The following is an 11,433-nucleotide window of genomic DNA, read 5'->3' as shown; positions in this document are numbered from 1 at the left end:
AACGTAGCATTTTCTTCTTTTCTTCTAATGAAATGCCAGCACGGGAGACTTTGGTTGCGTGCTTATTCTCCTTGCAAAGGAAACAATGATCTGTTCTTTCTGATTGCTGTAGTACAGCTGCTGAGGATTTAAATTTCGTTCCAGTGCTGTTCTTGCAACTCCCAGTAGGGTTTAACGTCTTCAGCACTGATACCTGGTGCTTCTTGTTAGTACATTGCTGAGCAACCAGGTTCTCGCGTCTTTGCACTTCAATCCTTAAAAAGTAAATTAACTTCGAGAATAAAGACAGAATACCAGTTGCAGCTGTTTCAGTTTGCTGTCCCGGAGCGTCGTCTATTTGCAGCGAAGATTCAGTTCATTCCGTGTTCTGTGTTGACGTTTCCGAGGTTTCCTCCATCGCCACGGCTCGGTGGAACTCGAGCAATATTTCTTTCGGCAGGGCGCGCTGTACTACGGGGCAGAGCAGCGCGCCGTAAGTCTCCTGTTTCTGGCCGAGCACCTCCAGGCCACGGAGGCGACAGACGAGGGTATCGTATAACCGTCGGCGGGATCGTATGTCTTCGGCGCTTCGCACAGGTTCAAGGTCCAAGAGCTTTCGCATGTGCGCTTGTACGATGGCGTCTTCACCGCCGAAGCGTTTTTTTCAGCAGCAAGATGTCGTCGCCATATCACTGCGATGTGGGCGGAGCCCTCCACTATGGCACCTCTTTCTTCCTTTCTTCTCTCAGTCCCTCCTTTATCCGTTCCCTTACGGCGCGGTTCAGGTGTCTGCCGAGATCTGAGGCGACACATAATAATAATAATTGGTTTTTGGGGTAAAAGAAATGGAGAGTATCTGTCTCATATATCGTTGGACACCTGAACCGCGCCGTAAGGGAAGGGATAAAGGAGGGAGTGAAAGAAGAAAGGAAGAAGAGGTGCGTAGTGGAGGGCTCCGGAAAATAATTTCGACCACCTGGAGATCTTTAACGTGCACTGACATCGCACAGCACACGGGCGCCTTAGCGTTTTTCCTCCATAAAAACGCAGCCGCCGCGGTCGGGTTCGAACCCGGGAACTCCGGATCGGAAGCCGAGCGCTCTAACCACTGAGCCACCGCGGCGGGGCGACACATGCTGCCCCATTTCGTTTCCCTAACAACCAATTATTGTTAATTATTTACCACTATAATTATGTTGCTCCTAGAGGCCTTAGGTGATGCGGAGCTTAACTTTCCCAACAATGTTCAGTGTGTCTTCAGATCCTGATTGATTTTATTGATCTCATATCTGCGGTCTCCAGCGTTTACTGATTACGTCTATAGCTGGGGAGATGGAAAATGTACGTAGATGGAGGGGGCCTCTCTCCATCCCTGGACGATTTCTTCAAATCCTGTATATTCATATAAATGCAATGAAGTTAACAGTAGTGATAACTAAACTCTTAACACGTCACGGGTTTGGAATCCTACTTACGAGAACTCAATGCGCTCAATAGAAATTTATCAGTACAACTCTAATCCGTTCAAAGTAAAGGAACCGCAAGACGTTACTGCGCTCTATGACGTCATGTCAAGCTAAAGAATAATGAAAAAATAGACTGTGGTTAAGAATCGACGACAAGATCTTAGCCATTTTTTTTTATTTTCGCTTTGAAAGCGTCGCTGCCATGCTTCGAACAAAATACATCCCTTCGTCGATTACCTCTGCCGGCAGGAGGCACATCAGCAGTCGGTAAATCAGATAAATCCGTCCGCCACACGTGTAGTGAGCTTTTGCCGCCAGTTCTAGAACGGCTGTCCTTATCGCGTCAGCGGCCTCACGAGGGTCATCCCGCAAAAACCACGACAAGAGTCGTCTACTGGCGAGCCTACGCCTGTTGACAAATTGCTCGTCCAGTCCTTCTCGAATCTTTGGGGGCAGCATCTTCAAGTCGGCGTCCATACCTTTTTCCAGTAAGCTATGGTCAGCAATGGCAGTCCTGAAATGTATGGCGATTTTTAATGACCCAAAGGCTTCATCTTTTCAAGAACGAAAGTATCATCCGCTACATGAGCACAGCCACACGGTGACAAGAAAAGGCACATCCCTTTCTTAACATGAGGTAGGCTTCGAGCGTTGCTGATTGGGCTAGTTCTTAATTTCATGTTCAACATTCTCATAAAAACTTTGAAAATTGAAGGATTGTAAGACACTATTATCGAAATATTGAAGTTAATTGTCCATTATTTCGATATGTAGTAAAATGTTTCTTTTACAGTGTTTTCATTGATTGCACTGAACAGTTAAGACTGCCATGAAAGCCTATGGGGAACGCTTTTGATGATAGCAAGAACGTTAACCTAAAAAAAATTGAAGACTGCCGTCGAGTGATCTGCGGATAAATTGATATTTATAAACAAATCTTTCCGGTCAAACTGTTGGGTATGCGAAAGCTAGGAATACACATAAGCGGAACTTTTAGACAAGGAGAAAGAAAAGACGGGGCACCAGCATGGTGGTGTCCCGTCTTTCCTTTGTCGCTGTCTAATACTTGAGCTGTAGTGTATTCCCACCTGTGATAGCTGCAGTAAAACATGTGCTAATTCAAGCGCTCGCAGGAGGAACCATATTCACGCCTGAAAAAGCACTCTACACTCTAACCCCAAAACGTAGTAAAACGGAACTATAACTGCTCTACTTATACCCACCTGTATCCCGTCGGTTCGACTGTACAGACGTGGACGCCCTTGCCATAGTACTGTCGCCGAAGTCCGTCCGCCAGCGAAATGGCGGCCATCTTAGACGTGCAGTAAGCCAGACACTCGGGAACTGGCACCCTACCTGGATTTTCGAGAAATGTCGTAAAGTCTGATGAAGGGTCGGCCTCACCGTGAATAATCATGCGAGCTGTTTCTTAGTCTCCGAAAATCGCTAGCACAAGGAGCTTCGTGTTTACAGTGGCAGGCCTGTGAGGAGCTTTCTTCCGTGTCCAGTCGGGGACAAAAGTCTCTAGCACGCGTGTGCCGTAAACGAAGCCAACTGTTGTATATTAGCCGCTGGATAGAGACCGCACTTATGGTGGAGAACCTCAAACTCCCGTTCTTTAATCTGTGTTAGTGGAATAACGTAATCGCTGCAAAACATGTAGTCTGCAAGTCCAAATCGCCTTCTAAGCATGCTAAAGATTTTTGTCTTGAATAGATGTGGGGACCTGCCCTGCAGCCCCCTGAGTTTGCTTTCCCGCGAGGCACCGTGCAGCGGCGGTCTCCCCTCGAGGCTGAGCGGATTCCCTTGTCAGTTACATTAACTGGCAAGAGAGGGCACCAGCGTCGCTGCGCGGGAGACTGCTGAAGCCTGCCCGCGGGAGATGGGCTCTCTTGGGCTGGGATAAGCGCCGCGATCGGACGCGTCGCTCGCGGCTCCGCTCTTCGCCGGCGGGGCGAAGAAGCGACGGGGAGACAGGCTCCCGTACTCGTCCCGTCCGGCCTGCGGAGTTTATATCCCTTGCCCTAGCGCGGGCGAACATTCGCTCGGAACCTTGCTGGTGAGTCGGACGACCTTGATTCATTAGCGTACCTTGTTGCTAGCTGGCGTTATTGTTTCTGTAGCAATAAATGCCTGTTTGTGTCAGCCAATGTGTCGTTCCTTTGTTCCCCCAGAGCAAGGCCCGCCGTGGTCGGCGAGCGCTCGGTAGCGTACGCGAGCACGGGGTGGGGTCCGGGCGGCTTTGAACCGTGTCAGCCGCGATTGAGTGGGGAGAAAGTACTTATCTCCCCATGTCAACCCCACATAGTACATGACGTCGGCGTATTCATTTAAGCCTCATCCTCACCTGAATTAAGTCACATGCAGAGCAAAATCATCTCCCAATGCGCTGCAAGACCCCTTTTGTGGGCCCAACCGCGACCAAATTCCCTATCCCAGTGTGTAAATATACTTCATCTGTAGTGAAAACATCATCCACATTCCCCCGCCTACCCTCTCTGCATTCTTTGTAACTGCGGTGGCAGCCATTTTGGCACCACATTTTGATAGCCAGCGGACAAGTGCAGGGTATACTAATTTGGCAACAATGATCTTTTCAGTTAGCGTGACTCTGGAGGTACCATCACGGCAGCTACAGACAGCAGTTTTCTCTCTCTAAAACCACACCAGTGGGTCCCCGGCGCCACTAGAATCTAACTCAACACCTTCCGAAGACGAGGTGGATGCTCTACCTCAAGGTCACCACTTCAGTTTTTCAGAATTTTTGTTGTTGTGACTACTAATTTTTTCTAGAATATAAGGACATCACCATGTAGTAACAACAGAATTTTTACAGTATTGGACAGCTGCCTTGCCGCAGTTTAAGAGCCAGCTCTGTCGTGATAAGATGCGACTTCACATTACTGCATACAAATCTGTCGTAAAGACAGGACGAAAAAATGTTTTGTCGTATTCTGTCCATACTCTCGCATTTTTAGTCTGGGTTCTGCGATGTTTCTTAAAATGGCAGATCTCACACCTACAGGAACCAGCGCACAAAGAAAGACGGAGCACAAGAAGAAAGAGGACGATAAGAGGAGGTGCTGAGGCTGATTCCTGTTGGCATGGAAAACAACCAACAAGCCCAACATCAAGTATTCCTTAAACAGAGAGTTCTCAGTATTTTCGAATAGGATTGCAGTCAAAACTCACGGCGTTAACAACGCATGCTACCAACCGCACACCTCTTTACCCCCAAATTCTAGTAATCGTTAAACATAAACGTTGTTATTTGGCTGCAAATTGAATTTTTTACTGTCGGACTTCGTCTTGTGCGACTGTACGTGTAAAATTTAGAGATGTAGAAAGGGCGGTCATACCTTGCGGTGCATCACACTGCTCTTCTGAAATTACAGGCGCCGACTCACTTGCCTCATCGAACAAATGAACAGGTAGCCACCTTTCAGAAGCTACTAGCTACTAGGCCTCTCGTCAACAAGACTTATGGCTTTCTTGGACACTCGGAGTATCTGGACAATCCCCGGCTGTTACACACTGGTGATCCTAAATGCAAAGACCCTTGTCATCCATTTCCCGCTGTCTATGTTACGCAAGAATGCTTCCTGTTAAAACAGGGTTACAAGAAGGCTGTTGTGTGCTCCATGAGCTAGTATAGTATCTTTACAACGACCGCTAATCAGCACACTTTTAGCGATTAAACTGTTAAATTGTGTTGGCTGTCCAGAATATAGCTACTGAGGCCTTTTAGCAAGGTCTGTGTAGAGACTTATGGAGGTCTTGCAATATAGGTTGTGCCATGATGTGGGAAGTGTGGGACGCAGCCTCTATTTGATCACGCTGGCGGAAACGAGAAACGAGGAAGTCTTTTACCGTATTTTTTTTCTTTTTGCAAGGAAGAGAGAATTGCAGAATATGCGTTCATAACCTGTCACACTGCTCATTTTTTCTGTGATATATTACGCAGGACTGCGCCGGAACGGTTACAACTCATGTCGGACAAGATTTCTGAGCTGTCGCTAAGGCACACTATTCCACATCTCAAGTGGCCTCAGTATCGAGATTTGTTGCCTCGGCCTGGGCATCCGTTATGTAAACGCGAGGACATTGAAGCCGACATTCACCACTTACTGCGGGACTGCCCAGCTCTCAAGCCTACAAGGATCCGGCACCTGAATGTTGCGGGTCTTTCACCGAGCAGTCCTGCTTCATATACTACCTGGACGCAGGGACTATACCATCGCTCACTACTGGACTTCATAAAATCAGCTAACCTTTTCCATTACTTTAATCATTACTGCATTCTTCATCACACCATCGCCGACTGATTCCCTGAGGCAATAAATCTCGTTTAAAAAACAACAACAAATGGCGTTACGAACCCAGCAGGCTAGCGACAACCACGATCCTTCCTCGCGACTTCTTGAGAAGTGGGAGGAATGCGGTAGCCACGGACAGCATACCGAATGTGTTGACGTCGAAGACTCGACGCACTCGACTCATTGGCTGCAGGTCTATGTAGCCGATGCTCGCCACACCAGCATTGCACACCACGGCCCATAAGACTGCAGGAAAGGGTGAAAAGGGCGAGCGGACAAATATTCAGAGATCATTTGACCTCACCAAGTGCGTCCTTTTTTGATCTTCTTTTTTTCCTTACAGAAACGGCTACTTGTCTTCTCGGGTAATGTGATGCGAGTCTACTTTGTCCATGAGGTGGTATGCACGCATGGGATGCATGGGGTGACCTGGCAGAGCTATATGGATGTCACTCCTTCGCCCCGCGAGTTGGAGAGGAATCTGGCAGTTCACCATTGCTAATGCTTTAATACAGGTGTTCATTATGCGGCTGTACTTCGACCTATCGCGTCCGTCCGTCCGAATCTGCAATGACACCATAGTCACGTACTCCTCAACCCAATCTGCATCCGTCTCCGCCACTCCCGTTAAAGCAAAGCGAAGTATACAAGAAAAAAAAAAGTTGCCAGGTGCTAACACTACGCTGCCTAACGCGCTAAACCCAGCGAAAGCCCTCGCTGCCTTCTTGCATTTTTCGTGATGCGCAAGAATCGGGGTGCAGGGGTGCTAAAAATTCGAACATGAAGATACAAGAAGGAGCATCTAACGCGAGGAACAGAAAAAACAAAACAAAAATAAAAGCGCAATAACTGAACAGCCAACAAGTATAACCAAGTATAGTCAACAACAAAACGCAAAATGAACATAATGAAAAAAGCAACGCAATAAACAGAACTAAAACAAAACTCAAACATTACGGTGAGCGGAAGAGAACAATGTGAAAAGTACACATTGCTTTCATTTTTGAAAAGTTCATGAAATGATGAATTCGTTTCAGTTGCGATTGTGGAAGGCAGCCGGTTCCAATCAATAATGGTTTTGGATACGAACGATTTGGCATAAGTAGAAGTGTGGCATGTGATGCGTTTGATCTTGAAAGGATGATCACGGCGTGGAAACGGATGGTGGTAAATTTTGTGGAAAAGAGTTAAGCGAGCGAGTTTGCGACGACGGGAAAGGTTGTCAAATCCAGCATCTATGACAGAGTTCTGTCACTGATGGCAAATTCCATACGGTGATCCGGAGCACCCCTCCGAATCCACGAAGGAGCCAGAGTAGTAGTCTAGCAACCATATAGTCGCGGTTCGATCAGAACTCAGGATCTGAATCCAAATAGCCCACTGAAACAAGATCTTTCAGTTTTTCGGTGCAAAAAAAAAAAACTTGCTCCGAATCGCCCTTTGAAATACGTCATCAAAGCTATTCTTTAGGCGCCATATTCCTTAATAATAAGGCCAACTTGTTAACAGGCAAGAGGCTTGTTTGTTCCCTTCAGTTGCGGTTGAATTGGGCGTGCGAACGATGTTTCTCTGCGAAGTGTATATATTATATACCGCATTTTTTTTCTTTTTCCACAAATACAGCCAATAAAACGACGGATAAAGCCTAGATCCACAGAGCACCTACATTTCTGCGAATGCGGTCATTCCGATAATGCGGTGCACGTCCGCATAGTGTCGCTCACCTAGATTGTCCAGTTCTTTTTCCACTTTTTCTACCGCCGCCTCAATCTCCTCTTCCACGGTGACATCCATCTGCAGCACACGGATGCCGGATCGCTCCTGTAGCTTCCTGGCACCCACTCCAGATGCGTCCAAGCATCCAGCGAACACGTGAAATCCATCGTTGGCGAGTTGTTCGGCCAGCAAATGACCGATTCCGGTATCGCACCCTGCGAGGTTAGAAACTATACTTTTCAGTGCAATGTATACGGCTCGCAGCACACTATGAACTGCCAAAAAGAATCTACGTCTGTCTCGTGGAATGATGCTGGTTCTGAGATTAGTTCCAGCGGCTGCGGATGGCGCTCTTTCTTGGCGCAACGCCAGCTCGTGCTGACGTTTATCTCGTAACCAGCAGGAACGCGAAGCCCTGTCGTCGGTTGTACAAAAGACACTGTGCAAGAGGGTAAGGACCCGTCATTTTTGTCCAAGAGAGGAAACAACCGGAAGAGTTCGTAGGCTGCTAAATTTATGTAACTTATTTCCACTCTGCTTGTATAATTTTGTGGTTCATTTTTCAGTCAGAATGGCTTCATACATTTTACTCACACACGCAATCTTTCCAGCCTGTGTGTAATTACACCTGGGGTATGTTCTCAAAGCGCCCTGCGCGCAGTTCAAGAAGGGCGCATGCGCTGTGCAGGGCAGGCTTAGCGAACACGCATTATGGCGATGGTTTAGAAGACGGAAGTTTCATCCGGACTTAGCGGTGCACAACACCAAACTAGCAGAGACAACGAGCTGGACAAGATGTCCCATAATATGCACCGGAAGTCTTAAGGGCGCAAGCTAGCATTTCACGCGAATTTCCACTTCTCTGAACACCACACTAAGTTTGCAATCCTCAACACTGTCCTTGCATCGGCCCCTGCATTATTTTGTTTGTAAATTAGGCGCACCGTATTCTGCGTTATTCCTGAAAACAGCTCTGCCGTTTATTTTCCGCCGAAAAGAGGATCTTGCAGAACTCACCCGTGATGAGCACTGCTTTCCCGCTGGGTTTGATCGATCCGTTGAAGAGCAGCCTTCGACCGTACCACAAGAACCAGTAGCCGACCAGCAAAGTAATCAGGGCGAAGCCGAACGTGACGGAGATTTGCTGCACCACGGGTAACGTTGACCCAAGGGCCCACAGGCACGGCGTGACGAGCACCAGCAGCCTGTTTACTGTCAGCATGCTTGGAAAAGCTCTGTCTTGAGAAGCACGAGCACTCCAACCTTTGAAATAGAAAGCGTGGTAGACAAGAGGAGAACAAAGGTTGTGTAAGCGCGCGAGAACTCCCTCTTCTCACGAGATTCGAATAAGCATAGGTATACTCTTTGCTCAGCTCCTGTTCAAGGCCAGGGGCATGTATGCAAATTAGGCATAATTTCAAGCATGAAAGACTAGGGCTGAACTCGTCTGCAATCGTCTGAAAGCGGCTGAAAACAGTGCAGAAGGATGTCCCCATGCAGTGATCTAATAATAATAATAATTGGTTTTTTGGGGAAAGGAAATGGCGCAGTATCTGCCTCATATATCGTTGGACACCTGAACCGCGCCGTAAGGGAAGGGATAAAGGAGGGAGTGAAAGAAGAAAGGAAGAATGAGGTCCCGTAGTGGAGGGCTCCGGAATAATTTCGGCCACCTGGGGATCTTTAACGTGCACTGACATCGCACAGCACATGGGCGCCTCAGCGTTTTTCCTCCATAAAAACGCAGCCGCCGCGGTCGGGTTCGAACCCGGGAACTCCGGATCAGTAGTCGAGCTCCGAAAGTCCCTGCACTCCGAGAGTCCCTGCTCTAATGGTTTACTTATTTTTCCTATTATTTATTCGTTTACTTACACTTTATTTTTACTGCAATCCCACATTTTTGGGTTTTAGCATGAGGGGGGGGAGAGAGAAGAACAAAATATCAAGGATGCATTATGATGACAAACAAACTGCCAGGTTAGAGCAAAATTAGTAACGGAAGAAAAATGTCCGTGTCAAGTTAAGTTGCGGAACTTCCCACTGGAGGAGGAGGAGGAGGAAAACTACTAAAAAGAAGGGGAATTGTGCGAGCTTATGGGTGGGGTCCTTATTCCAAGGATCCACTGGCTTGAGCTGCCCTACGGACCTGTTGTATGAGGGCCCGTCGGTCCTCCAGCTTATGGCTGGTCAGCAGCGCCTCCCACCGCTCAAAAGACGAAACTTCCCATAGGATCCAGTATCAAAAAACTGCGGTTTGATGTGGCCAAAATTCGGGTGTTTACGGATTGCCGCACCGCTCGTGGTGAATAACGTAAAAAGTGTTCAAGTTGTAAATTTCAAGATTGTTCATAAACACACAGCTGCCTGCCAACAAAATCCATGAAACAAATCTGTTAGGGTATTCCAGTCATTTGCCGTTCTTGGAAAAGAATATTTATAAAGGTTGTTGCACGGCAGAAGCGGAGTTACTGTTAAAGCGTGCCTTTGTCTAGTAGCATATCCGTTTGAGAAGAAGATTAGTTGCGGTTCCTGATGTGCTGATTCGCTACTGGCATGGCTTACATTTTTAAGTAAATTTTTATAGATCTGCGTACAAAAACGTACTGCTGTATTTCCTTCTCACTTCCTCCTTTCTCTTTCCTTCCTTATTCTGTTTCTTTGTGCGTGAAGAGGTTCCTTCATTATTTCTATCATAAGCGTGCAATGAACACAAGGACAATGCTGCAAATGTGAGTGGAGGGGGCTTCTTTCCGCAAATTGTTTACGCCTATATTCAAAACTTAAGCAAATTATAAAAATAACCTAATCTAGCCTTAAATCTAGTCTAACAAGATATAACGTAGCTTTAAACCTTGTAACAAAGAGTAGGTGGAGGGGGTCTCGTTTTGCGAACTGGTAACCATCACATTAAGCCTAAACCCTCACTTAACTTTAATCCAAGTCTAGGGTAACGTAACCTAGCCTTACACATAATGTTCCTATCGTGCCGGCGTACAATCCGTCTGAAAATGCAAAGCATTGCGGAAAAAAAAGGCAAACCTTCCAAGTGCTGAGCTTAAATCCGGCGCCCAGCGAACCGCCTTTAAGGACGTAATCCGTTTGCCACGAGCTGTGCTGTTGTCCCCTTATTAATTCTTTTAGGCGGACCTCGATAACATTGTTTTCCATCGAGCCTACACTGTAAATCTGAAAAGTGTTAGCATTTCCCCTAGAAATGATTAGCAATAATTAACGGCACAGTCGTCAAACAAACGCGAAGCAACACGTCCTCTGCAAAGCTTCACCCATCGGCTCACTCACCTGAGCGTCTCCAAATGCAAACGCGGTGTGGCTTTAGGGAATTTAATTGCCCTCGACGCTAGACTCGACGTGTTGACCGTGCTGTCGCATGTGCCAGTATAGACAGATAGAGAAATGGAGCCAGCGAAAGTAGCGACAACAGCCTTCCTCCGCTTCTCTCCTCCGTTTCCCGCGCCTCGACGGTAGCGCCACCACTGTCGTGTCTGCCGTAGCACACGCCAGCTGGTACGCTATGGGAAAACATGCGTGGGAAGCATCGTTCCAGTTTCGCGGAGAGGTTTTTTTTCAGGCGAGATTTTTCTTCTTCAGCCGGTTAAGAGCCCCGGGAAAGCCGTGTTGGCATGGCGGAAAAAGAAAGAGAGAGAGAGAAAAAAAATAGCCGCTTTCTAAGGAGCGAAGCGTCTGCATATTAAAAGCACGTGTGGCAAACAAGAACTATCTTGAAACGCGTGGAGATCGAATGTTCCAATATTAGCTTGGTTTCAATCTTGCACTGTGTGCAAGGGGAATCGTGGGTCGCTCTACATGTCTGCAATGGAGATAGAATTCATTTTACAGTTCAACTTCGTTGTGGCGATGTTGAAGGGGCCTTGCGATTACTTCGTTATAGCCGTAACTTCGTTATAGCCCATGTTGACCGAGCTTCTAAGGGGAAT

The 11,433-nt window shown here is 47.2% G+C and overlaps 1 protein-coding gene across 1 annotated transcript; it reads right to left on the bottom strand.

Moving 5' to 3' along the window:
• Window positions 1-1,619: 1,619 nt before the first annotated feature.
• Window positions 1,620-8,699, bottom strand: LOC144103662 (short-chain dehydrogenase/reductase family 9C member 7-like). The gene is made up of 5 exons (XM_077636324.1): window positions 8,495-8,699; window positions 7,486-7,692; window positions 5,825-6,007; window positions 2,669-2,801; window positions 1,620-1,959 (listed from the first exon to the last, which is right to left on the bottom strand). The coding sequence occupies exons 1-5, from the start codon at window positions 8,697-8,699 to the stop codon at window positions 1,620-1,622; spliced, it is 1,068 nt and encodes a 355-aa protein (XP_077492450.1).
• Between the last annotated feature and the right edge of the window lie 2,734 nt (window positions 8,700-11,433).

The sequence above is a fragment of the Amblyomma americanum genome, chromosome 9 (assembly GCF_052857255.1).
Source record: "Amblyomma americanum isolate KBUSLIRL-KWMA chromosome 9, ASM5285725v1, whole genome shotgun sequence".
Taxonomy (NCBI): domain Eukaryota; kingdom Metazoa; phylum Arthropoda; class Arachnida; order Ixodida; family Ixodidae; genus Amblyomma; species Amblyomma americanum.
This window is presented reverse-complemented; position numbering and strand designations above follow the sequence as displayed.